The 24711-nt window shown below is 60.4% G+C and overlaps 2 protein-coding genes across 2 annotated transcripts; one reads left to right on the forward strand and one right to left on the reverse strand.

Moving 5' to 3' along the window:
* The first annotated feature begins 484 nt into the window (after positions 1–484).
* Positions 485–19607, forward strand: CDH15 (cadherin 15). The gene is made up of 14 exons (XM_043898299.1): positions 485–641; positions 6722–6880; positions 7046–7201; positions 8207–8351; positions 13758–13918; positions 14623–14751; positions 15142–15327; positions 16235–16488; positions 17100–17242; positions 17403–17639; positions 17874–18113; positions 18291–18427; positions 18546–18713; positions 19011–19607. The coding sequence occupies exons 1-14, from the start codon at positions 600–602 to the stop codon at positions 19209–19211; spliced, it is 2358 nt and encodes a 785-aa protein (XP_043754234.1). The 5' UTR covers positions 485–599; the 3' UTR covers positions 19212–19607.
* A 176-nt stretch (positions 19608–19783) lies between these two features.
* SLC22A31 (solute carrier family 22 member 31) lies at positions 19784–24425 on the reverse strand. The gene is made up of 9 exons (XM_043898301.1): positions 24096–24425; positions 22825–22928; positions 22582–22736; positions 22128–22296; positions 21808–21953; positions 21600–21708; positions 21275–21489; positions 20593–20704; positions 19784–20219 (listed from the first exon to the last, which is right to left on the reverse strand). Exons 1-9 carry the CDS (start codon positions 24396–24398, stop codon positions 19913–19915), a joined length of 1620 nt encoding a protein of 539 aa, XP_043754236.1. The 5' UTR covers positions 24399–24425; the 3' UTR covers positions 19784–19912.
* Positions 24426–24711: the final 286 nt, after the last annotated feature.

Below are 24711 nucleotides of genomic sequence, written 5' to 3' on the forward strand. Positions count from 1 at the left end.
ACCTCCTGCCCTCCCCTGGTTCTGAGCGACACACCAGGAGGTCGGCCTGGGAGGGGAGAGACAGCCTGCCCCTTCCACCGAGTAGTTTCCAACCGAGGAGGAAGGAAAGGAGGGAGCAGGCAGGGCTGGGCTCTCTTTCCTGTATGCTAGCCCTAGTGGGCAGCAAGGGTCAACCCGCCCTGAGGAGCTCCACCCACAGCGGGAACACTAAATGAACATGGCAAATGTGATCCGAGCCCTTAAGGCGGCAAGCGCCTTGCCGTGGGATTGGAGCCTGACGGCAGTCTGGGTAAAAGCATGGCCAGTGCAAAGGCCCTGAGGCAGGAGCACGAAGGTGCTTAGTATGAGGGAGAATGTTCGCAGCCTTTCTGACAGGCTTCCTCTCCACCGCCTGAGCCAGAGCCCAGCTTTCGGCTCCGCCCTGGACACGCGCTGTCACTCAGCCGCAGGCTCCGCCCAGGCCCCGCCCCGCCTCGCCCCCGCACACGTGCTGTCACTCCCTTGCCCGCACACTTGTGCTGTCACTCAGCCGGGTCCTGTCCCAGCAGAAGGCGCCGCTCCCGCCGCCCGACACTCTGCCCGCCGCCTGCAACCGGCCCATGGACGCCGCTCTCCTCCTCGCCCTCGGGCTGCTGGCCCAGGTAAGGCCGGGCGCCGCGCGGGGGTCGCTGGCCCCCGCGCTAAGCACCGCGTCTCAGAGTGGGGCACCCCGGCCTCCAGCCTCCTGGACCACTGGCTCTGGGTTCCCGTGGGCGGCTGTGAGCTGAGGGGCCCGGGGTAGGTTCTGGGTGGGGTAGTCCTGTCGAGCGTGCTCTGTGCCCCTGGGGGAGAGTAGTGTAACTGCCTCCAGTGGACGGGACAGAGCCAAGTTCAGGGACCGAGGACAGAGGACCCAGAAGGCTGCCCTCACGCTGGAGGTGCTGGCCTTAGCCCTAGGGTTTGGGGGTATTCAGTCTTCAGGGGTGCATGGGGAGAGGGGGCAGCAGGAGCACCCCTGGCTGGGAAAGCCTGGAGGCCAGGTTCCGGCCACAGCAACCCCCCATGAGTTGGCTCCTGACCCGCCTAGTTGGATGGAGCCCAAGGCCCCCTTGTGTCCGGTGGGGAGGGGCAGCTCTGCCCTCCAGGAACCCACTCTCCTTGGGCAGCCCCGTGCCCAATAGAGACAGGTCCCAGCACACGTAGTCGCTGCCTCCACAGTTCCTGCTGGCCCTCCAGCCCCCTCGCCCTGTGGCCTCTGCAGCCTGGGAGCCAGCAGCTGGGGGGAAGCACAGAGCCCCCACTCCGCACATAGGCACCCCTGGATACGACCGGGTTCTCACAACCCTTAGCTGCTGGGCAGGTGCTGGGCTGGGCCCAGGAGTGGAGTGTGTGAACCAGGGCCGCTGGTGAGGCTGGAGGGGACAGCCTCAGACCTCTTAGCCTGGACAGGTGATGATCACGGGGGCGAGGAGCCGCGCTCAGGACCCGTTGCTTGTTGTTACACTTCCACACCCACCAAGGCATCCCCTCTCATCCCCACAGACCCTCCCACAGCTCCCGTGTGCCAGCTTGGGTTTCAGCCCCTGGCTGCTAAGTGCCTGCCATCTGGACGCTCCAGTGGCTGGCCCCTCAGGCCCCCAGCCCCACAGCTCCAGACACCTCCACGCCTGCCTTTGGGCCCTTTCACTGACATCCCCACCCACTGTAGACCATGCTCACCACTCCCCACTGTTGTGTTTAGCTAGCTCAGAGAGGTCATGGTCACCCTCTGCCCAGCACAGCCCAGCTGCCCACGACCTGTGCCCCTCAACCCCCTGCTAGGAGCTCGTTGGGTGCAGTGGGCTCTCTGCTTCTCCCAAGCCAGGCCCAGATGCCCCACACACTCCAGAAGGCTCCACTCAGTCCAGGAACAGCGTTCCGGCCCCTGGTTCCCAGAGACCCACTCCTTTGAGACTGAGGGTATCATCCTCTTACCAGGCCCCAAGGGAGGGGAGGAGAGCTCAGATTCCTCTCCCCTCCCCCAGGGCTAGTGCAGAATGCACCCCCTCCCAGACAGCTGGGACTGCAAGGATTCTGGGGGGCGGGAGTGGGGGGTAGACCAGTCAGTGGTCCTGGCCGCTCATGTTCCTTCACTCAGTCCAGCTCGGATCAGTACCCAAGCGAGGGGAGCATCCCCTGGACCGGCCCTCCCCAACCCAGTTCAGCTTTCAGACTTTTGTCCCTTCCTGTCCAGCCACAGGGGTCCTGTGGCTGCTTCCTAGACACATCTTCCTTCCCCTCCGAGAGGCACTGAGCAGGCTGTCTGGGGTGGGCTCCTGGGGTGGGGCCTGTTGACCAGACTCTGTGCAGGCCCATTGCCAGCTTGGTGGGCTTGAAGGAGGCTCACCTCCCCGCTGCCTATGTCCCCTGAAATCTCAGCCAGGGGGCTTTGTATGTGTCTTTTCAGAGCCGGCCTCTGTCAGTCCCTCCCCTGTGCCCAGAGTGTCCCCAGTAGCTGGGTCCATACTGGGACCCCACCCCAGGACCCCACCCTGCCTGGGGGTGGGGAGCAGATAGTTCAGAGCTGACCCACACACTGCTGGAAGGGGCCCCCAGCTCCAGTGAGCTGCATGGTAGACCTTGCACTTGTGTGTGGAGACACCCCTCCAACATCACTTCCGAGCCTGGGTTCCTCAGATTTTAGGGACCCGGGGGAGGCCTGGAGCCTTGGGTCATGTGGGTGCGGTTTGCCTGGGCCAGGGAGAGGCCGAGGTACATTGTGGGCAAAACGTTCCCAGTCTGGTTTCCCCCGCAAGCTTCCCAGGCTTGAGCCCCTTCCCCCCACCTCCTGGGCTGGAATCCAGGCCACCCCGTTCCTGGATGGCCTGGCAGGCATCAGGCACGCCAGGAATGGAGCCAGCTGTCCGCCTGGCCCAGAGGCCCTGTGGTTCTCCCTTGAGCCCCCCTCCAGCTGTTGCAGGCCTCAGCGGAGGGACAGGATGGTGAGGCAGAGGACAGCTGTTCCCCCCACCCCCACTGGGGCAAGCACCATGCTCCCCACTGTCCCGCCCACTGTGGGAAGGCGGCACCTCAGCTTCCCTCCCTGCAGCCCCGCTTATTGTCATGCTGACATGGGGCTGATCCCCTGGCCTGCTCTGGAGGAAACCGTGTGTCTGCTGTGGGGGCTGCCCCCTTCCAGGACTTTCTTGTTGTCCCAGGGGGTCTTCAGAGTTTGCAGAGCCCCTGGAGCATGGCTGAGGTTTCCTCCCAGAGGCCACATGACTCAGCAGAGCCCCAGAACCCCTTCCCCAGTCCACGGCGGCCTCTGCTTGCACCGGGCAGGGAGATTGAAAACACCCTTCTGTCAGCAAAGACGCACGGGGGTCCGCTGCCCACCACTCACAGGGACCCCTGAAGGCCACAGGGCCAGGAGCTGAAGCAGGCTCTCCCTGCTGTCCCACTGGCTGCCCTGATCACCAGTGTCTCTACGCAGCATGGGGGAGTGTCCAACTCTTTTCCCCGGGCCCCTGGGAGACAGCTTGCCTCGTAATTCTTTGTTCTGAGCCCAAGGATTGGTGAAGACAGCAAAGAGCTCTGCGGGCTGCCTCCAGGCCCCCAGGCAGGATGGACCCCAGTGGAGGTCAAGGGCAGCTGGTTGCCCCTCTGGGGTTCTTGGCACTTCTTTACTTCTGTACAGTTGATGGTAGGGATGGATCCACCAGGGACCCTGACACCAGCCCACACACAGAGCCTCTGAGAGGTGGGGTGGAGCCTGGTTGGGGTCCCCCAGTCCTACCTTTCAGCCCCATGCCTGCCTGGATTCCCAACTCAGTAGGTGTGGGGTGAACTGGTGGAATCTGTCCGTATTGTTTACCGATCCTGGTTGATTCTGATGACAAGTCAAGCTGAAGTAGCCCAGCCGCACTGTGGCAGCCAGGTGGAGAAGGCATCCCACAGGTCCCAGGGGATGAGTGGTCCTGGGCCAGAAAGGCCCCAGAAGGAGGTTTTGGCCTCGGGGCCTAGCCCTGGGTAGCCCACAGCTGGACAGTGTCACCCCCTCCAGCCCTTGCCTGGTCTGGGGTGGGCAAGGCCATTCCTGCCCCTGCTGCCGGTTTGTGGGGCGCTCACCGCAGGCTGGGCCCCATGAACTCCAAATGCGGCAGGGAGCTCTTTTACTCAGGAGCCTTGGGGTTGGGGGCCCAAGAACAGGGCAGGGGTCCCGGCATCTCTAGGGGTTCCAAGTGTTGTATTCAGCTCTTGGTTAAGGGTGGGGATGAGGGTAAACCTGAGGAGCTGCAGGACACCCGCTGGGGGAAGGGGGCCCCTGACACCCACTGCTTCTGTGTGGCACGGGGGCTTTTGTGAGCTACTTCCGGTCAATGTCCACAGTTCTGTCCACGTGGCTTCATTCCAGATTGATGTCTTGTGATTCTTAAGCAGCTCCCAGGCCTTCACTGACCACCAGTGTCTCTGGGAAGGGGGTGTCAGGAGAACAAAGGACAAACTGAGGCACATCCCCAGAGTGGGAAATGGGCTGCAGCCCCACCCCTTGCAGCCTCTCATCTGGGCGAGGGGCCCCTGCCAAGGCTCCGTGGCTTCTGCTGACCTGTGACCTTGGGCTGGGGAGAGAGTCTGGTGGCCGGGACTCCCACAGCCCGCTCTGGCCACTTGCCCTGTGCCAAGTTGGTGGACATCATGGGGTGTCGCCAAGGCCGGAGGTGGGGAGGAGTCAGCCAGAGGCACGATGGGGGTCTGTAGGAGGGTAAGGGCCAGTGCAGGTGTGGACAGGGCAAAGTGTGTCCCTCAGGGTCCCTCCAAGAGCCTAAGGTCAAGGAGTACCTGCAGACTATTCCCCACACCTGCCCAGCCCAGTCCCCCACCACGTTGAGGTCAGGGCAGGGCCTCTGTGTCACTGGGTGGCTCAGAAACGCTTCTCTTGATGGAGGTTCCAGCGTTGGTGGTCCTGGGGCTCCCGGCTCTGCTGCTCCCTGAGGGCCATCTGGAGGGGCAGGCAGGGTAGGGTGGGGGGCAAAGGAGCTGCTGCCTTGAGGTGCCCAGGAAACAGACGTTGTCCCCCGAGCCTGTGACAAAGGCCAGCAGGTCCTTGCCTGGCGGGCGCGCCACGCTGGCCTATGCTTGGTGAGAGGCCAGCGGCCTGGGAGCTTGGAAGCCTTGTGGCCATCTGTCAGGCTGCAGGGAGCTTGGGGGCCTGGTGAAACGCCTGGTCCTCTCTCCTAATCGAGTTTGCTACTTTCTGGACCGCAGGCTCCTGGCACTTCAGGTGATGGGGCAGAACGGGCACTCAGAAGATTGGAGGTGGTCCGGGGCCCCTGGGGAGGCCGGCCTTAGTCCGGGTGTCACTGTGGTTCTGTAAGCAAAGTGTGCGAGGACCCAGCTGGGCAGAACAGGGAGGCTGTGCTGGGGAGGGGGGCGTAGGCCAGAGGTTTCCCAGAACAGCAGCCTCCTGGCTGAGGGGCTTCTCATCCCTCTCAGCCCCCACCCTGAGACCCCCCCCCACTCACCAGTCACCTCACCCTCCTTTCCTGAAGCCACCAGCCCAGTTGGGGGGCTCATAACAGCCATGAAAAGCACATTGCTCACATTATTCTATAGCCACGCCAAGCTGGGTCCCCGCAGTGCCCCCACCCCGCCCCACCTCGGGCCCTGACAGGCCTCATCCAAGACCACCCAGGCTCCGTGTCCCCCAAGAGTGCACCAGCCTCAGCCCCACTCACCACTCTGGGAGTGTGGAGGACCCCTAATACCTCTGTGCTCAGCTGGCTACAGTGCCTGAGCCAGGCTCAGACCAGCCACTGCCCGATCAAGGAGCGGACACAGAAACCACGTGCTTCAACCAGGCCTCAGGAAACTCTGGGTCTTAGCTGGGGCTGCTGTCAGCTTTGCCTCAGGCCCCAACCGGGTTCCTTCTCTGGGCCTCAGCTTCCTTTCTGAGTGTGGCAGTGGGGTGAGCTCACGGTGGGTCTGGGAGCATTTTGGCAGGTGCTCTGTCTCCCAGCAGGCTCCGTACTGGCCTGGTTCTGAGTCCAGAGCTCAATAGGTGGCAACCAGGCAGGGCCTGGGAGGTGGGTGATGTGCCCACTCCTGCCTGTTGGGTAGACTTGGGGAAGCATGGCAGCCTTACACAGCGGCCCCACACGCTGTCCTGCCTCCCCTGGCCCAATTCCTGGAGGAGGAGGTCTGTGCATGGGGGACCCTGCACCCTCCCCAGTCTGGCAAAGGAGGCTTGCAGTGTGCGCAGCTGCCCTGGGTGTGGGAGGGGTGCCCCTGCCCCTGCCTCTTTAGACAGAAGCGTTGGCCTGGTCAGTCTCAATCAACCATCAAGAACTCAAACCACGGTGAGGCCTGGGATGGCCGTGTGTCACCCCCACTGTCCCCAGCCAGGATCCCCTCACTCACCTCTGGCAGATCAGCCATGTGGGGGGAGGATGATCTCTTCCTGCCCCTCCACCCCGTTATCTGCACTCCTTACCCACAAAGTGGGGGGAGGCGTGGGAGGGCTGCCCAGCTTGGCCCAGCTGTCTTTTCTGGACAACTCACCTCTCCCACCCCCTGCCTCCCCAGGATCCTGGGAGCCAAGCCACCTTCTGTCCTCCTGAGCTCCCCATGCCACCCAGGTCCCGGCCCTGTAGCCTCCCCTGGCCACACAGGGGAGGGCCTGGCATCCAGGGAGGGCACGTCCGGGCTGTGGCGGGGGAGCCCTGGCCTCTGCTGTGCTGGTGACGGCCGTTCTCCTTCGTTGCAGAGCTTATGCCCCTCAGCAGGGGTCCCCAGGCTGAGGCAGCCCCGCACCCTGTACCCCTGGCGCCGGGCACCCACGCTGGGTCGCGTGCGGAGAGCCTGGGTCATCCCTCCCATCAGCGTGTCGGAGAACCACAAGCGCCTCCCTTTCCCCCTGGTGCAGGTGAGGAGCCAAGTGGAGGGGGACCCTGAGGGTGTGTGCTTTAGGCAGGGGGAACCCTGGGGCCACAGGCCGAGTGACTTCGTCCTAGCTGGGGGAGGGGCCAAGGACTAGGGGAGAGACCCCTCCCCTGGGGGCACCTTCCCCAGCCGCTTTCCTGGCCCGCAGATCAAGTCGGACAAACAGCAGCTGGGCAGCGTCATCTACAGTATCCAGGGGCCCGGTGTGGACGAGGAGCCGCGAGGCGTCTTCTCCATAGACAAGTTCACCGGGAAGGTGTCCCTGAACGCGATGCTGGACCGAGAGAAGACCGACCGCTTCAGGGTGGGCCCCGCCCCGCCCCGCCCCGCCCCGCCCATCCCCTCCGGGGCCCCGCCCACACCCCCGCCTGCAAGACTAGCGTCCTTAGCTGGGCCTCGCGGGCAGGATTTGGGACCCGCTCCCACAAAGGCAGGTGTTCAGGGTCGCTCGCCCATCGGACAGATGCGCGTGAGCAGGCTGAGGGCTGCATCCTGCCCGGGAGGACTGGGCAGCCAGCAGCAGGGTGGGCGTCAGCTTTCCCAGGTGTGGCCGGTTCTCCCCCCAGACTGCTAAGTGTGGCGGGGACCGGGCGCCGTGGGGAATCCCACGGAATTGGCCACCCGCAACGCAGCTGCCCCATAGTGACTGTCAGGGTGGTGTGGGTGGCGTGGGACCTGCCCGTTGGAGGTCTTGGGATTGTGGAGCCTGAGAGGGAGGGCGTGGGGAGGGGAGTCAGGACTGGGTGAGCCAGGCGTGGAAGAGGGGAACCTGGCATTCACCTGAGTCTCCTGTAAACAGAGGATCAGCCCCCCAGCCTGGCCCAGGGAGGGAGCTTCAGATTTTGTTTTCATGTGCCCTGAGTCGTCCCAGACTTTGAGAGGCTAGTTCCCTTACCCAGAGTCAGAGAGCGTGTTTCCCTGGAAGTTGCATCAAGTCTATCCTCCAAAGGGACAGGAGGTGGCTTAATTTAAATTTTCACGTGTGGAGAGGAAACTTCAAAAGCAGCCAAAACCGTTTACAGAAAAAGGGCCTCGAGACCAGGAGCACTTAAGGAGCGCTCCAGGCACACTTAACACAAGGCTGTGACTTCCCGGAAAGTGGGCAGGCTTGGTGGCCGGCTGGCCTGTTGGGATGACGCAGGCGCCCCCTGGTGGGGAAATCCCGCCTGCCCAGCACTGCAGGGCCGCGGGCCGCTTCTCACCTGTTCGCTGCCGGAAGCAAAATAGGCTCTCACTGTCCCTGTCGCCCTCGTGGGAGCTACTGGAAATTGGGGGCCACAGTGCCAGCCCTTGCTGTCTGCTTCACTAGCTCAGGGCCTTTGCTCTGGACCTGGGGGGGTCCACCCTGGAGGAGCCCACGGACCTGGAGATCGTGGTGGTGGACCAGAACGACAACCGGCCTGTCTTCAGGCAGGAGGTGTTCACTGGCCGGGTGCTGGAGGGTGCCGTCCCAGGTGAGCCGGGTGGGGACCCAGTGGGGAGGGGGCTTTGCCATGGGCACTGGTGGTTCAGAAGTCCAGGATTTCCCGTCAGTGAGAACTTGAGAGGTCCTCCAGAGAGTCTCCAGGATGCAGGGAATTTCCACGGGTCAACTCAAGTCACTTCCTGTTGCAATATAAATTTCTATGCCCCAGTCTTCCAAAATGCAGAGATGGAAAAAAAAAAACAAAAACAAAAACAAAATGCAGAGATGGCAGATCCTGGATGGTAAACCTCTGGTGGTTTCTGTTGCCCTCCCCTTCTGCTTCTGCCTCCCGCCCTTCCTCTCCCTCCCACCCCTCCTTCCTCTTCCCCACTTCTCCTTCTAAATAGAGGTGAATTCACATAATGTAAAATTACGCATTTTGAAGTGAACATTCACTGGTGTTTACCACATTCACAGTGTTGTGAAACCAGCACCTCTGTTCCTTCCGAAACAGTCTCAGGCCCAAGAGGAGACCCCCGGCTCATTATCGGCACTGCTTTTACTGCTTATTAATTCTACACTTTGATTGCGGAACCCCCCACCCTCTACCCCTCATGCGTCCTCACAGGACAGACTCGCTGGCCTGATTCTGTTCCAAAGAAGACAGACATTGCAGACAGCAGTCTACCCCTCCCCCTCCCACCCTGGTCCCAGGGCCTCCAGTCTGATCCCCAGCCAGCTGTGCTGCAGAGGTGGGAAGGCTCAGGGTCACCACCAAGGCATGCCCATCCTTTGCCACATGCGTATGTGTGTGTTTAATCTGACTGTGCTGGGTCTTAGCTGCAGCATACAGGGTCTTCAGTTTCTGCACTAAACTCTTACTTGTGGCATACGGGATCTAGTTCCCCAACCAGGGATTGAACCCGGGACCCCTGCTTTGTGAGCCCAGAGTCTTAGCCACTGGACCACCAGAGAAGTCCCCACGTGTGTTTATTTCATCCCATTTTGTGCTTTTCAAGACTTAAAATGACAATAATTTTTTTTTTTAACTTCTAATTTCTCATTCTGACATGGTTTCAGAGTTTCGGGAAAGTTGCCCCAAATCCCTGGACAGGCATCAGAGAGGTGGTGCACTGTGTATCGTGTTTGCCTCAGCCACTGTTTCCTTGTTTCCCATCCTTCCTGTCTGGACCTGGTTACAGACGTGAGGCCTTCAGAGCACACACTTCAGTGACTTAGTGTCACCATCATCAGGAGGCGACACAGTTACTGACACAGTAACATCTCGCCTACGGCCTCAGTGGGTGCGTGGGGAAGGGCGCCGGCCCCCGTGTGGGCACCAGTGGCTGCGACGGCCTCGGCCCCTCTTCCTGCTTCCACGGGGCACTCCTCCTGCTATACCAGGGGGGGCCCCATGTGTACACCTCCCTGGGGGCCACTCACAGCCTGGACCCCCAGGACATCAGGTCGCCTGTGCCCCACCGTCTGACATGCTCACACAGGGGTGATCTTGAGGATTCCCCCTTGTTCTGGTTGTGGGGCAAGACTGACACCCCCACCTGCTCATCCCCCCTTGTTGGGGACAGTTCCTAGGCCACTAGGTCTTCACAATGCTGCCTTTTGTTTTGCAAACTTTTATTGTAGCAAAATGCATTTAAGAAAATTTACCCTCATAACCATTTCTAAGTGGCTTTAAGTCCATTCACATTGCTGTGCAGCTACCACCACCATAGAATTTTCTCATTTTCCCAAACCAAAACTCTGTCTCCATTAAATACTAGCTCTCCATTTCCCCTCTCCAGCCCCCGGCACCTACTGGCTACTTTTTCCTGCATGACTTGACTGTGTATGGGTGAAATCACACAGCATTTGTCCATCCGTGTCTGGCCTATTTCACTGAGTGTCACGTCCTCAAGGTTCGTCAGTGTGGTGCCCGGGTCAGCATCACCTTCCTTTTCAAGCCTGAATAACACTTGCTGGATGTTTGTACCACATTTTGCTGATCTGCTTATTCTTCAGTGGACACTTGGGTTGCTTTCACTTTTTAGCTGTTGTGAGTAGTGCCGTACTGGACATGGGTGTGCAAATATGTCTTTGAGACCCTGCTTTCAAATCCTTTGGGTACGTACCCAGGTGGGATTTCTAGATCATGTAGTTCTATTTTTAACTTTTTGAGGATCTTCCATAGTGTTCTCCATCATGGCTGCACCATTTTTCATTCCCACCAACAGTGTAGGAGGGTCCCAGTTTCCGCACATCCTCACCAGCACCTGCTGTTTTCTGTTTTGTTGTTGTGTTGTCAGCAGCCATCCTGGGAGGCTGCTAACAAAGCAGGGGCCCAGGTTCAATCCCTGGTTGTGTGACTGGTGTCAGGAGGTATCTCATGTGGTTCTCATTTGCTTTTCCCCAGTGATTAGTCATGTAGAGCATTTGTTCATGTGTTTATTGACCATTTGTACATCTTCCTTGGAGAAAGGACTGTCCAGTCTTTTGCCCATTTTTGAATAGAGTTGTTTGTTTTTTGTGTGTGGTTGAGTTTTACAGGTTCTCTACATATCCTGGATATCAGATCCCTTATCCCTTAACAAACAGATGATTTGAAAATGTTCTGTAGATCTCACGTGTTATCTTCTTGCTCTGTTGATTGTGTCTTTTGATGCATTTCTGATGCATCATGAAGTCCAGTTCATCTGTTCTTGTTGCTGTTGACTATGCCTTTATTGTCGTAAACAAGAAATCATTGCCAAATCCAGCATTGTAAAGTTTTTGCACTGTGTTTTATTCTAGGAGTTTTATAGTTTTGGGTTGTACTTTTAGACTTGATCCCCTTTGAGTTGTTTTTTGTATGTCGTGTTAAGTAATTCCAGGTCCAGCTCCATCCTTCTGCAGGGGGATATTCAGCTTTTGCAGCACCGTTTGCTGGGAGACGGCGTGCTCCCTGTTGAACGGTCCTGGTGTCCTGTGTAGACTCACCTGCCCAGGGGGGTGAGGCTTATTCTTGGGATCTCTGTTCTGTTCCATTGGCCTGTGTGTCTGTCTTGAGGGCAAATGCACATGGATTACTGTACCTGTGGAGAAAGCTTTGAAATCAGGAAGTGTGTCCTCTAACTTTGTTCTTTTTCAAAATTGTTTTGGCTGTTCAGGGTCCCTTGAGATTAGACAGGAACTTTAGAATGATTTTTTTTTTAATGTGAAGAAAATATCCCTGGGATTTTGAGAAGGCTTGCATTGAATCTGTAGGTCACTCTGGGTGGTACTGACAACTTGGCAGCAAGTCTTCCAGCCCACGATCATGGGCTGTGTGTCCATTTATTTATGTTTTCTCCAACTTCTCTCGCTGATGTTTTATAATTTTCATTGTGAAAAGTCTCTTGCCTCATTGGTCATGACACTGACATCCTGAGGTATGTAGGCAGTCACTGTGAACCTTGTCTCTGAGTGGGGCTGTGTGGCTGGACCCCCTCAGGAGATGCACAGGTCCTGTTCCTGGAGATGCCTGACTTTGGCCAGTAGTTAGAAGGGTGTCTGCCAGGTGTCTCCGCTGTGACTGTTGTACTTTTCTCTTTGTGGATATCCTTTGAGACGGTGCAGGTGTCCCCTCACACTGACACAGAAGCTTTGATGTCCCTGAGGCTCCTGCCTGCCAGGTATTAACTGTCCTGATGGTTAGGAAGTGACAGGGTCAGTTCCATCTTTTCCCCTTTGTCATCACTTGGCTTTCTATTACATGATAGAATTTTCAGTCCCCCCTTTATGAATGTATGAATGTATGTGTTGCCCACCAAGGTGCCTGGCCTCCTTAATCAATAGAAGTTATTCAAAGGCCAGGCAAGAAATTCAGGCAAGGCTTTATTGAGGCTTCTGTGCAGGAGTGGGGGACAAATACAAGTAACAGATTTTCTTGTTCACTCCCTAAGTCGGGGGCAAGCTTGTTCCTTATATGGGGTGAGGGGAGGAGGTATCCAGGGTTCAGGGGTCAGGTGGGAGGCTGTGGCTTAAATGATTTGCCCACCCCTTAACGGGTGTTGAGTGCAGAGGGCATGCGCAGTACCATGCTTTTGCTTCCAACCCCGTTTTTGCTCTTCAAAAGCGGCAGTTGGGGCTTTTTTGGTCTTTTTTATCTTGTCCATAATTTGACCCACTGCACATGCACACAGGCATGCAGCTACTTTCAATCCATTAGTTTCTTTGTATTTGTTGATTGAGGAGAAGTCTGTCCAGATGCAAGCACTGGGTCCCAGGTCCCAGCCTATCTCATATGTATTTTGTTCATATGTATCAGTCTGCCTTTATGGAGTCTCTCTTCCTTCAATGAGTTATTATTCTTTGCACCATTATTTTGAAGCTGAAAGCTTCACTGATCAGAAGATCATCAAAGCAGCCCAGGCCCTTTCAGTAGCCGAAGCTGCTCATGTATAGAGTCCAGAGTGTGTGTGTGCATGTTTGTATGTGTGTTTGTGCATATATGTGTGCTCACTCACAGCCATGTTTGCACATGTTTCTACCTTCATCACAAGTCATGAGTCCTCTGTGGCACTTCCACTTCTGATCCAGCTCCATGGATCCCTTCTGCATCTCTGACAGTGAGAAGCTGGTCTCCCATCACCCCAGGAGTTTGCTCACTTGCTTGGTCGTATAGAGCATGGCAGGTGCTTTAGGAAGCGCTCACTTGCCTACCGGTGCCTGTTCTAAGCATTCTTTTTGGCTTCAGCCTGGGGTCCAACATTGTGCCAGGAGTTGGTAGCTCCCCACCTCTAAGGCTAGGCCAGTGGCTCGGTCATTACTGCTCATCAGACACCAGCGTGACTCTCAGATGACCTGACAGGGCCCAGGAGGGTCTGCGGTGAGCCCAGTCACAGGTTGGGGGGCAGCTCCCCAGATGGCCCGAGGCCAGCCCACCTCACTGGGTTCACTTAGTACATGGGAGCTGGGGTGGGGGGTCAGGTCTGAATCACTGCAGAGGAAAAGCAAGGTGGACACAGGTGCTGAGGTGTCTCCAGGGACTGGTGGACACCCCTCTCCTGAGATTGGGAACACCGGTGGGCACAGGTGCCGAGTGCCTGGGGGGCCCACGTGCCGCTCTTTCCTGATATATGGGGCCATGTTGGCCCAGAGTGCAGGTATGACCTGGGCACTGCTTCACTCTGCAGGTGGGGCTGAGGTCAGGGCCTGCTCAGTGGTGGGCTCACCAGCTACCTCCCCAGGGGCTGGTTCCCAGTGAGCTTGCCTGGTCCGTCTTGGGGTCCTGTGGGAGACAGGTGTCAGCTGTGTGCACTGGACACTCCGCCTCCTCCCCGACAAGCAGCACAAGCCAGTACACTGGGACGTTCATGTGTGCACAGGCTGACCGAGGGCCTGGAACTGGCACGGTTGCATGCTGCAGGGGAGCAGGCAATGCAGGAGCTTGAGGCAGGCACCCCTGGGCATCACCCCCACATGTCCCTGCCCTTCACAGGCACCTACGTGACCAGGGCTGAGGCCACGGATGCAGACGATCCGGAGACAGACAATGCAGCGCTGCGGTATTCCATCCTGGAGCAGGGTGGCCCCCAGCTCTTCAGCATCGACCCGCTCACGGGGGAGATCCGCACAGTGCAAGTGGGCCTGGACCGCGAGGTGAGGCCACACCGCTGTACCTTGACAGCTGGACGGGGCAGTCCGCACTAGAGGCTGATTGCCACAGACCCTCCCGGTTGCCCTGGGCTCCCGCAGACCTGCCTTGTGGATGGTTGTGCCGTTGGATGCAAAGACAGTATGAGGAGCCCTCAGCTTGTTTTCTGTTGAAAAATCTCCCTCACCTCATTGCCTGCAAATCAGTCGGGCTCCCTGGCCTGGGTTAGGGCCACCAAAAAGTGCCCCTCACCTCTTGGGCCCCACAGTGTCTGCTCATTCTCTGTGGGGCCCCTGCAGCCCCTCACTGCCAGGCTTCTGTGTGGCATTGGCACCTCCGGGAAATCCTCCTTGGTTTCCCCAGGGCCAGTCACTATGTTAGCTATCTCTGTCCCCTCTCTTGGCCATTGCTCCTGTCTCTCCAGGGCAGAGACGTGCCCCCCACATGCAGCAGGTGCCCCCCAAAGCACTTATCCAATGTGGCAGCTGACCTCTTGCCTACTCACAGGCTGGGGCAGAGTCTGGGGTCAGCAGTAGTGCCATCCAACCCTGAGAGGACAGGCAGCCTGTTTTGCTCCAGAGCTTGGGAGCAGGACAGGAGCTGGAGCCTCCTGGAGTATGCATGCCCTTCCCCCCAGGCCCTAAGGTGGCCAACCAGCCTTGCCCTGCGCTCCATCTGGGTGTCCTGACCCCCGTCACTGTGTCCCCAGGTGGTCGCCGTGTACAATCTGACCTTGCAGGTGGCGGACATGTCTGGAGACGGCCTTACCGCCACCGCCTCGGCCATCATCACGCTGGAGGACATCAATGACAACGCCCCTGAGTTCACTGGGGACCAGGTGCCACCTCTACCTGCTGTTGCCCGGGGCTGCCCTCCCCCCATCCTGGTTGTCGGAGGACTGGGAGGCTGGGTGCTCAGAGGAGGCACCCTGCGTGGGTTGTGCAGGACCCCAGGCTAGAGGCCAGCATGGGGCCTGTGAGCATGTTAGGAGCTGGAGGGCCCTGGAGGGAAGCCACCGAGACCCTGGGTTAGGATGTGTCCCCAGTTTCTCCTAGGTGGGAGTGGGGGCAGCCCTGCTCCAGGGGAAGACGCGCCCAGGGCATGGCTGAACCTGGAGGGGGCTCCCTGGGTCCTGGACTCCCCGAATGTAGGTAGCAGGAGGGTGAGCTCCCAGGGGACCATCGCCCACCCCCGCCTGCCAGTGAGTAATGGGGCTGGGTTCCCACAGTTCTTCATGGAGGCCGCAGAGGCTGTCAGTGGAGTGGACGTGGGGCGGCTTGAGGTGGAGGACCGGGACCTGCCTGGCTCCCCCAACTGGGCAGCCCGGTTCACCATCCTGGAGGGTGACCCCGATGGGCAGTTCACCATCCGCACCGACCCCAGGACCAACGAGGGTGTGCTGTCTGTGGTGAAGGTGAGCTGAGGAAGGAGCCTCTCCTTACACTCTGGAAGCCTGTTTGGACCCTCTGTGCATCCTAAGAATGGAGCCGAGGGGACTGAGAACACAGACTGTGGGCTGGGGCCACGCTGACCACAGAGGGCCAGGGCTGAACGGAGTGGGCAGCCCCCAAGCCCATGTGTTATTTCTGATATTTTGCCCCTTAATGCAAGTGATCAATGTGCACAAGTACAGGCCTCATGTGTCAGCCAACCAGAGACAAAACCAGCAGGAGATACATGTGCACACATGCACATACACACCCATGCCTACACACATGTGCCTACACACATTTGCAGAGAGACACAGATGTAGCTATCGCTATATGAAGACCTTTCTTGCAAGAGACTGACTCGAGCTGGCCAGCCAGGTGGTTGTGAGGGCAGCTGAAGAGTCCAGAATCTTCAAGGCTGCGAGAAGCTGCAGAGTCAGGAGCTGAGGCTGTGTCAGAGGCAGGATCCCATCTTCCTAGGGAAAGCCTCAGGTTTGCTCTCAGAGACTTACCCACACATGAGACCCGCCCAGGTTCTCCAGGATCATCTTTATTTACAGTCAGCTGGTTGTACAGGTCAGTTCAACCACATTCACCAGACACCTTCTTAGCAATAAGACCCAGATCACTGTCTGCTTGAGTCACTGAGGAGGAAGCCTGGCCAGGGGATGGAAACTGACCTCACAACACCTGACAGGCATTCAAGTGTCGAGAGTATTTTCCCATTATTCTCTCTGCGTAGTTTTTATCTTTCCAAGGCTACAAAGAAGAAGGAAAGAAGGCACTCCGAGGACAGAGCAGGAGAGGCCTCGCCAGCCTATAGCTGCCTCTGGGTGCCCTGAATGTGGGGTCCAGAGTCCTGACGGGCCACCACCCTGCTTCCCCCTACAGCCCCTGGACTATGAGAGTCGGGAGCGGTATGACCTCAAAGTGGCCGTGCAGAATGAGGCCCCCCTGCAGGCAGCTGCCCCCAGGGCTGAGCGGAGCCAGGCCAGGGTCAGCGTGCAGGTGCGGGATGTCAACGAGGCACCTGTGTTCCAGGAGAATCCACTGCGGACCAGCTTAGCTGAGGGGGCTGCCCCAGGAACGCCTGTGGCCACCTTCTCTGCCCGGGACCCTGACACACAGCAGCCACAGAGGCTCAGGTGAGGGCCCACCCCTCTGCCTCCCAGCCAGGGCAGGAGCACAGCTAAGGGTACACAGCCCTGTGTCCTGAGGATTCTCTTCCCATGAGAGACCCGGCCAGAGGGCGGAGGTCACTGAGGGCTCAGGGGCTCTCAAGGGCCTGTGTGCTTGTTCACACGACCTCATCCTGTAGGCAGGGCTGGGCTCCAGATGGCACATGCCTACACAACCAGTCTGTGTTGGCCAGCTTCTGGGTGTCTGGCCCTGTCCATTCTGGGGAGCCCTTGCTCCCTGGGACTGGTTGTCACTGTGTTGGATTTCACCCCCTGCCCTGGCCCTGTTTGTCTGTGTTTGTATCCATTGTGCCCACCAGTGTGTCTTGGCTGTCACCTCTGGCCATGGGGCCTGGGCAGCTCCCCTGCCCTACCCAAGCCTGTTTCTTCGTCTGTTGATTGGGACAGAAAACACCAGCTTAAGGCTGTGGGAGGACTATGCTTAAAGGGGGTATGTGTGTGTGAGTGTGTGTGTGTGTGTGTGTGAGTGTGCTCCCATCTACACATGACTACGCACCTCTGGGAGTTCTGCTCAGGCTCAGTGCCATTCTGCACCTTCCTCCCCTCCTCACCAACAGCTACTCCAAGGACTATGACCCTGAGGACTGGCTGCAGGTAGATGGGGCCACTGGCCAGGTCCAGACTCAGCGAGTGCTCAGCCCCGCATCCCCCTTCCTCAAGGATGGCTGGTACAGGGCCATCATCCTGGCCCAAGATGATGGTGAGTGGGGAACCCAGCCTGGTTCCTGGGCTCCCTAATCCAAGCTGAGGCCCCTGCTGCTGCCCAAGAGCTGACAGCCGGGCGCTCCACTCAGCAGACTTACAGGGTGGGCGGGGGCTCTGCAGGGGCCAGGGGCCCACTAGGCCTCTCCCACCTGCAGCTTCCCCACCCAGCACGGCCACTGGGACCCTGTCCATTGAGATCCTGGAGGTCAACGACCACGCCCCTGAGCTGTCCCCGCCTTGGGGCAGCCTGTGCAACACACCAGACCGGGGTTCTGGCCTTCTCTTGGGGGCCACGGATGAGGATCTGCCCCCCCACGGGGCTCCCTTCCACTTCCAGCTGAGCCCCAGGGTCCCAGAGCTGGCCCGGAACTGGAGCCTCAGCCAGGTTAATGGTGAGCCCCCCACACACACACCCCTGGGGTTCAGAGCCTGGGGGAGGTTCCCGCTGGTGCCACATTAGTGCACCCTCAGGCCTGGCAGGGATTGGTTATCAGACGCAGAGGACGGATGGGGAAACCGAGGCCTAGCGTGCCAGGAGCGCCACCCAGTCGGCTGCTTCCTGGTGCACAGGCACGGAGGGGTACGGCCGCCCCCGGCCCCGGCTTGACCGCAAGCGCCCTCTGCAGTGAGCCACGCGCGCCTGCGGCCGAGGCTCCGGGTCCCGGAGGGGCTGCACCGCCTCAGCCTGCTGCTCCAGGACTCCGGACAGCCGCCCCAGCAGCGCGAGCAGCCCCTGAACGTGACCGTGTGCCGCTGCGGCCAGGACGGCGCCTGCCTGCCGGGAGCCGCTGCACTGCGGGCGGGTGGCGCGGGCATCAGCCTAGGTGCCCTGGTCATCATGCTGGCCAGCGTCATCCTGCTGCTCTGTGAGTGCCGGCGCCCGCATGCCCTTGCCCTTGGACCCCAGCCTCTTGGCAGCCCCACCCGCCCTCTAGCCCCGCCCCCGGCAGCCCACGCACCCTCCGGCCCCCGCCCCCTGCGCTCCCCTCGGCCCCGCGCTCCACCCCCACCCGACCCCGACCTCCGCCCCGAACCCCACCCAGTGCTCGCCCTGCTGGTGGCCCTCCTGGCGCGGTTCCGGCAGCAGTCCTGGGACAAGAGGCTTCTGCACGGACTGCAGGACGACCTCCGGGACAACATCCTTAACTACGACGAACAGGGGGGCGGGGAGGAGGACCAGGTGAGGGAGCCGGGGCGGCTTACAAGTGCTGCGGGTAGGGCCAGGGGCCCCAGCTGGCCCGCAGCCTCCCTACCCGCGAAGGTTGCGGCTGACCCGAACGCGCTCCGTCCGCCCTCAGGACGCCTACGACATGGACCAGCTGCGCCACCCAGCAGAACTGGCGGCCCTCGGCCCCTCCTCGGGACGGCCGCCGCTGCGCAGAGACGCCCCGTTCGGCCGAGCGCGCCCCCAGGTGACCCGCGCGCTGCCCACCAGCCCCGCAGACATCGCGGACTTCATCAACGACGTAGGTGCCCCGGGGGCGCCCCTTACCCCCTCCTCCGAAGCCTGAGGCATCGCTCTGGAGCGGAATAGGGAGGTGGTGGCTACAGACTAAGGAAAGAGAACCGCCCAGAGGAAATTTGCCTTTAATCGCCTTCTGGGGCAGGGGCAGCGCAGGGCTCCGAGCTGCTCTGAGTACCTTCTGCCTCCACTTAGGCCTCCTCTGCCCTCCTCCCATTCCGGGTTCCAGGCCTCGCCCCAGCCGGTGGCGGAGGGCACCCGGCCAGCATGTGCTGGTCCTGAGACCCCGGCCTCTCCACAGGGTTTGGAGGCCGCGGACAGTGACCCCAGCGTCCCGCCCTACGACACGGCTCTCATCTATGACTACGAGGGGGACGGCTCCGTGGCAGGGACACTGAGCTCCATCCTGTCCAGCCTGGACGATGAGGACCAGGACTACAGCTGCCTCCGGGAATGGGGCCCCCGTTTCTCCCGCCTGGCTGACTTGTACGGGCCCCCATGAGGGCGCAAGGGCTTTCTGTTGGGGACCTGCACCGCCCAGTGGAGGGCACAGCCTCCTGGACACAGAGGGCAGACCTCAGGGGCCAGAGCGGACACACCTAACTGGGCTGTGTACCTGGGAATTCCAGCGGACCTCCATCAAGGTGGAAGACAGCTCTGGGCCCCACCCTGGCTCCTTGGTCCTTGGTCAGTCTGGTTTGCCCCAGGGGAGGTCAAGGCTCAGAGCTGGAGTGGAGCAGCCAGAAGGAAGCGCCCCTCCTGCCCCTGTCAGTTGCCTACAGTGGGGTCAGGCCCCATTCCCAGCTGGGCCTCCCACCCACGCTGACCTCATCTCTGTGTGAAAGAGCGCAGCCCTGGGGCAAATGTGAATTAAAAGTGTGCTCCTCTCTTCCTTGCACGGTTGGCCGCCTCCACCTCACTTCTACCAGAGCTGTGACAGCCGGCTGGCCCCCAGCTGCTCCTGGGGTGGGGGGCCATGGGAGGGGCTGTGGATGCTGGTTGTGAGGGGGAGGTGGACGCCAGAAGCCCATTTCAGCCAAGAGTAGGGCCTGAGGGAAGAGTCAGAGAGGAAGCCAAGTTCCACACACACCTTTATCTTCCCCACTTAGAGGGGGGCCAGGGCCCCTGAAAACAAGCCGGCTCCCCACCACCCTCCTGAGACCCTTCCACCAGCACTGGTGGGTGGCAGTGTCTGCAGCCTGGTCACCCCTCCTGGACCAGCTGTGTCCCTGCCCCAGGGAGGGAGGCTGGCAGCAGGGGCAGGAGGTCTTGGTGTGCGCAGCCCCGAAGGAGCGGGGAGCGGCGCAGGCGGTCAGCGTCCTGCAGTGAGTGGGGCAGCGCGCGGCCGCAGCTCTCTGGCAGCAGCAGGATGCACAGAAGGGCAAGGAGAGCGAAAGATGCGAAGACCACGTGTTGCAGGAAGAAGCCATGCTGGCCGTGCATTTTGGTGAGCGGGGTGGCTGACTGGCCCAGGAACCCAGCTCCCAGCACCAGGCCCAGCCCGGCCCCCCTGCAAGAGAGGGCGGTAGAACATGGCTCCCACAGGGCAGGCACCCAGTGCTCCTGGGGTGGGTACCCTTAGTGGGGGCCAAGGTGTGGGGCCCCAGGAAAACAGCTGAAAAGTCTGAGGGAAAGCTGCCCTGGAACCAAAGTTGTCCTTTCCTTTAGAAAATCCAAAGCCAATTTTCCTCTGGAATCCCACCCTCTCTGGGGGCTTTCACTTCTGACCACCCCATCCTCCACTCCTGAGCTGATGGGGCCAACCGCTCTGGGACCAGTGTCCCCCTCACCACCCAGGAAGAGACAGCTGAACTCCCGTCCTGATGGCACAGAGCTGGGGAGTGTAGGGAGCATTTTGGGGTGTATTGGCAGGGCCTGCTCACCTGATCACCGTGGGGAAGACCTCAGCTGAAAAGAGACTGCTGAGGGCAGACACGGCCTGGGAGGCCAAGAGCCCCAGGACAGAGAGGAACAGCACCGTCCAGCTGGGCAGGTCTGGGGAGGAGAAGAGTCTCCCACACTGCCCACGCGCCCACACTGCCCACGCACCCTCCCTCCTCTCACCATGTCTCAGGGCTCTGGGCCTCGCCAGCCTTCCCTCTCTGCTCCTACACTTGGGAGTTGGGGGTTCATAGGCTGCCCTCATTCAAAAGTGTTAGTCGATTAACTGTTTCCGACTCTGCAACCTTGTGAACCATAACCCACCAGGCTCTTCTGTCCATGGGATTCTCCAGGCAAGAATACTGGAGGGGGTAGGTGGGTTCCCTTCTCCCAACCTAGGGATCGAACCAGGTCCCCTGCATTGCAGGCAGATTCTTTACCATCTGAGCCACCAGGGAAGCCCTCGTCCAATCCAAACCCTTACATTTAACCCCTTCTACTGAATCATTTTGGGCCTCAGTTTCTCCGGGTGCACAGTGGGGAGATGATGGATGGGGTGAACAGCAACATTATCCTGCCTCCCCAGCTCTGGGAGGGGGCTCATCTCAGAACTCCCCCCACACACACTGGGCAAACCCCAGCCAAACACGACAGCCCTGCCAGCCTACAGGACCCCACACTCACACTGGGCCCCTGCAAGGAGCAGCAGGGATGCCAGGCCCAGGATCAAGGTGCTCAGTAGCAGGACTGAGCGGCGCCCCCAGAGATCCGCTGTCAGGAGCAGGAAGACGGTGGCTGCTGCCTCCAGGCCAGCCTCCAGGAAGTAAGGCCAATAGAAGCTGGGATCACTTGGGACCAGGCTGTGCAGGAAGCTGGCTCTGATGCCCCCACTGATGAGCCTGGGAGGGATGCAAAGTTACAAGCCCAGCCAGAGGCGGGACTCTCACCCAGGGGGAAGATGAAGACCCCTCCCTCCCTCCCTTAGCCTGCCCACAACCCCCCTCCTCACGAACTGAAGCCCAGGATGAGTGCATTCTTCCAGGTGACGTGTGTGTGCCGGAGTTCCAGGACCGAGTGGTGCCGGGGCTGGGGGCATCCCGCGCACAGCACGTCCAGCTCTGTGGCCCAGGGGACACAGTGGGGCACCAGTGAAGGGATGATGCTTCTCCTCCTTCCTCTAGCACCCAAGTCTCTTTTCTCCCTAGCTGGTCAATTACCCATAGCCAGGGAGCTTTCCTCCTCCCTGCTGTCCTCGGGGTCCACACCGCTGGCTTTGGCAAAGTGCCACAAGATCCTCCTGGCTCGGGCCGGCTGCCCTGTGGCCAACAGCCAGCAGGGAGACTCGGGGAACACAGCTGGAAACCTGCGGGGGTTGAGTGAGGATGCTGCAGGACCTCCCCATAGGGCAGGACCCAGTGGGGATACACAAAGCATGACTTTCTGTGTCCCTGTCCTGTGCCCACCTGTGTGGTGTTGAACAGTCAGAGGGAAGCGACACACATGGTCTCTGCAGTGGACATGACCCCAGCTCACTTACCCCCAAAAGAGCAGCAGCAGTCCCGTTGTCAGGGCGCTCAGTCCTTGCAAGAGGTGCCAGTCCTGGGCGAGCAAGGCCAGGCCAGGCAGCAGCAGTGTGCCCACCACTGAGAAGAGGCCAGCCCCCATGGAGAATGCCAGGCGGTTTGGGGGGTCACACAGCTCCAGGCCTGGGCAGACACGGATAGCCTGAGGCCCAGGCCTCTCAGGAGGACTGCCTTGTCCAGGGAGGTGAGGGCCAGTGGCTGACCTGACCAGGACCTGGACGTCTGAGGCCAACATGCAGCCCGCTCTGTCACCCGGGCCTGCCCATGAAAAGCAGAGCCCACAGAGTGAACAGTGTCTCTCCTGCCTTCTGGAGAAGGGCCCTCAACTGGAGTGCTAGAAAGGCACCCTCCAATGGGTCAGAGGCCTAGCCTGAGTGGGCGCCTCCCAGGGCCCCCCATGGTACTCACGGGCCACGTAGAGGGCAAGGGAGGCCCCTGCCAAGGCCCCGCCCCGAAGCAGCCGCAGAATCAGCAGGGTGGGAAAGCTGGCAACCAGGGCCTCACCGGCCCCCAGGCCCGTGGCCAGTACCAGGGAGCCCACAAAGACAGCCCGGCGGCCAAACCTGGTGGGCAGCAGGGGACACACATTGATTCAATCAGGAGAACTCAGGGGAGGGCTGTCAGAGTGGGAGGGAAGGGGCAGCACCTCACCAGTCACAGCCCGGGCCCAGGAGGACACAGCCCAGCAACCAGCCCAGGAGGTGGTCCACCTGCTCCAGGGGTAACTTCCAGTCATCCTCACACACGAGGTTCCTCTGTAGGGGACACCAGTTACCCGTCAGCTAGCCAAGACCCTCCTCTCCCTCTCCCGCTGGAGTTCCCTGAATGTCAGGGTGGAAAGGACCATAGAGGTGTTGCCCCAATGCCTCCCTGGGCGGGGCTGCTCCCACTTTCTCCAGCCATCACCCTCCCCCAGGCTGGCCCCAAGGCCTCTCCCGAACCTCCCCTGCCCTCCACACTTCAAGAGCCACTTCCAGAACAGGTTGTGGGGCCTTGCTCACTGTTTTTTCCCGGCCAAGGGCCCTTGACCTCAGCTTTGCAGCTCCCTGCCTACCCTGTTCCTTCTCCCTAAGCCTAACATTATTTTGGGTCACACTACATCAGAGATTTTGTTTTAAAATCTGGCTGCTAAAAAAAATAAAATAAAATCTGACTGCTTGTGAAAGCTGGTAGACATGAATCCGTCACCACAACAAACAGGTGGGCAGGAAGAAGAGGCACAGCTGGTTCAAGGCCCCAGAAGAGCCTGAGCAGAGATGTGGCAACCCTGTCCCAGTTTCCAGTTAGGGCCCCTTCCTCCCAGGGGTAGGGTGTGGCTGCCGCACACAGGCTGCCAAGAGGGAGGCAGGGGTGCGTAGGCCCTAGTTGGGAGGGGGATAGGGGGTGGGAGTTGGGGGTGTGAGAGTGGGGGGGTGGGAGGTTCCAGTTACCCCCTCCCAGAGTCCTGGGATGTCTCCATGGCACCCCTACCTCTAGGCCAGCCTGCACACACCTCACAGTGGAGAGACCTGCTGTTCAAAACGAACTGACCAAATCACTCCTTGGACTCAAAGTATTGGGAATCCAGTCTGGACACCTGCACAGGCTGCTCGATTGTTCATGGCACTGCTGACCTCTGTGAACTCACCTGCTCAGCTTCAGTTTACCGCCTCCGCCTCCCCAGACTGCTTGCCTACCTGGGCAGCCCCCAGCCTCAGACTCTGCCTTTAGGCCTGGCACCCTGCCTACTGGGACATCTGCTACACCATCAGACAGGAGGGGGCTGACCCCCCAATCAAAAGCCCCAGGATGACAGCCCCCGTCGACCGAGGGCAGAAGAGCGAGGAGGACCCGAGGAGGGTACAGAGGGCAGGGGGATGGAGGGTGGGGGAGACAGAGCAGGGAAGCAGAGGACGAGGGACAGAGGGGCAAGTAAAGAAGACCTGGGTGACCGGACTGCGCAGCAGGTCGGCGGCGGGCTGCGCGTAGTACCAGCCGCGTGAGCAGGGCCGAGAGTCGTATGAGCCAGCGCGCGGCACGGACTCCGGGTAGCTTAGCGGCAGGCAGGTGCTCGGGGCGCGCGCGGGGTCTGAGCCGCAGTGGTGCGCCGGCAGCGCGGTGAGCAGGAGCTCCGAGCCCAGCGCCAACGCCAGCGCCACGCACGGTAGCCACGAAGCGGCGGCCAGGAGGCACCGGGCCCGGCCGAAGCCGCCGGCTAAGCGCAGCACCCGCACCTCGGGCTCCATCCGACGCCTCTGCGCCCTGGTGGCGGGTGGCGGCGGGGCTTGAAAGGGACAGTGTGTGAGGGGCGGGGCCTTATAGGGGCGGTGTCGGCGGGGCGGGGTGTAAGAGGCACTGTGTCTGCGGGGCAGGGGCCGATAGGGGCGTTGTCTGCGCTCTAGCTGTTAGTGGGGCGGGACCTGGGCGGGGCACGGAGAGAGGTGGGGCGGGGCCTTGGAAGGCAAACACAGTCTCTGGGCGGGGCCTGTGAGGAAAGCCCGGGTGAAGGGCGGGGCGGGTGGGGGTGTGGCCTGGAGCTGACGGAGGGCGGGGCCCTCG

The sequence above is a fragment of the Cervus elaphus genome, chromosome 4 (assembly GCF_910594005.1).
Source record: "Cervus elaphus chromosome 4, mCerEla1.1, whole genome shotgun sequence".
In the NCBI taxonomy this organism is placed as follows: domain Eukaryota; kingdom Metazoa; phylum Chordata; class Mammalia; order Artiodactyla; family Cervidae; genus Cervus; species Cervus elaphus.